At 51.5% G+C, this 1,487-nt stretch overlaps 1 protein-coding gene across 1 annotated transcript in view; it reads left to right on the top strand.

Moving 5' to 3' along the window:
• Nucleotides 1–707: 707 nt before the first annotated feature.
• LOC108574961 (BMP-binding endothelial regulator protein) overlaps nt 708–1,487 on the top strand; it is a 6,305-nt gene continuing 5,525 nt past the window's right edge. The window contains exon 1 of the mRNA XM_017937639.1: nt 708–882. Within this exon, the coding sequence (XP_017793128.1) occupies nt 780–882 (103 nt within the window). The 5' untranslated portion in view covers nt 708–779. The remainder of the gene's footprint in view (nt 883–1,487) is intronic.

Genomic DNA, 1,487 nt, shown 5'->3' with positions numbered 1-1,487 from the left:
ATGGAACGTCACAGTCTCTTCGAGCACGCGAACACGGAAAATTTCGCTCGACTTTCTAAGCTCTCACGGCAACGACGATCGTAGGTTTGACCGCATTTTTTCCAGTCAGCAGTAGGGGAACGCGCAAGATTCTATGCAAATCTCGCTCTCGGGTATAATCGCCCCCGGACGAGGAGACTTTTCGATCGGAGAATCCTTGAGGCGAGAATCTAGATTTTAGTTCGCAAGCGGGTGCACGAATCGATTCTGCTGGATCGTTTCGCGGCTATGGAGGACGCGAGCTGACTCGTAACTACATGATTCTTAGAACGACCGCAAACCGGCAGTTACGGATTTCCGAAGAAAGATTCCGTAGGTTGCGCGTGACTCGTGAAAATATACGGAGATCTAGCGCAAATATACTCACCGACGGAAGGTTACGACAATAATCGTTGGATGGACGGTTGGTGGCGCGAGAAAACTCGCGCTCGTTTACTGTACACCACGCTCCACGGATCGTTCCTTTCTTCTCCTTCCGTTTGCCCGCGACACGACGAGAGTTATTACGCGGAGGGGCGCGCCGCTACCCAGCCTTGATCCGAATCCGCGCGCGCTTTTTCCCGTAAAACGTCTGTTCGTCGCCTCTTTTCCTCTGTCTCTCCGCCGTTTCTGTTAAAAACAAAAAAAAAATTTACGGATGCTTCTACTTTCTCCTTTCCAGTAAATTGTCGTCGTTATTGGCGGCGACAGCGAGGACGAGGACGAACACGCGGACGCAAGCGAGACGAGCGATATCGAAGATGAGGGTGTCGCGATCATTTTCGAGGTCTCTAGCCCTAGCACTGGCCCTGGCTTTCTTTTCGTCCATCGTCAACCGTTGCGACACATCTGAGAGCATAATAGGTGAGTTTCGTTGCGACGGAGGAACACTAAGCGAGGCGTTCGATTCGCGAATTTAACAGTGATTTGATCGCGATCGAAAGTCAGTGGAACGAACGAACGCGAACGAGGCGCGTCACGCTCCATTTACGAGTTTTAAACGCTCTATTCTTAGTCTGTCTCCATTATCTGCTGGTCTATTTGCGCGCGGCGAGTCAGGTCGAATCTCGATTCGATGAATCGCAAGGGAGCAGGTCGCGTATCTATCGCGGCTGCGCGCCTTTCGACTAAACTCTTTCAAACATTTGAAAATCGCGCTCGTCTGACGACCACGACAAGCTGCTCTCTCTCTCTTTCTCTGTGCCTCTAGACCTCTCGTTTGCCGTTCCTGGAAATAGCAAAATGGAACGATCAAAAGAGAGGAGAATCGTGATTGCTTTTCGAGAGACGAGTAAAGTGTCTTGTGAACGAACGCGTTTCCTCGTTTCGTTGTCTTTGAACGCGCGTCTCTCTCGCCAAACGGAACGCGCCACGAGAACAAAAGAGTCCGGGAAGGGAAACACTGAGTGAGGGGCAGGGGGTCGGAGAGAAAGAGAACGCGAAGGAAACGGTTGACGCGAACGCCAACG

Source organism: Habropoda laboriosa, unplaced genomic scaffold (assembly GCF_001263275.1).
Source record: "Habropoda laboriosa isolate 0110345459 unplaced genomic scaffold, ASM126327v1 scaffold210, whole genome shotgun sequence".
NCBI lineage: Eukaryota > Metazoa > Arthropoda > Insecta > Hymenoptera > Apidae > Habropoda > Habropoda laboriosa.
Note: the sequence above shows the minus strand (reverse complement) of the source record. Positions and strands in the feature narration are given on the sequence as shown.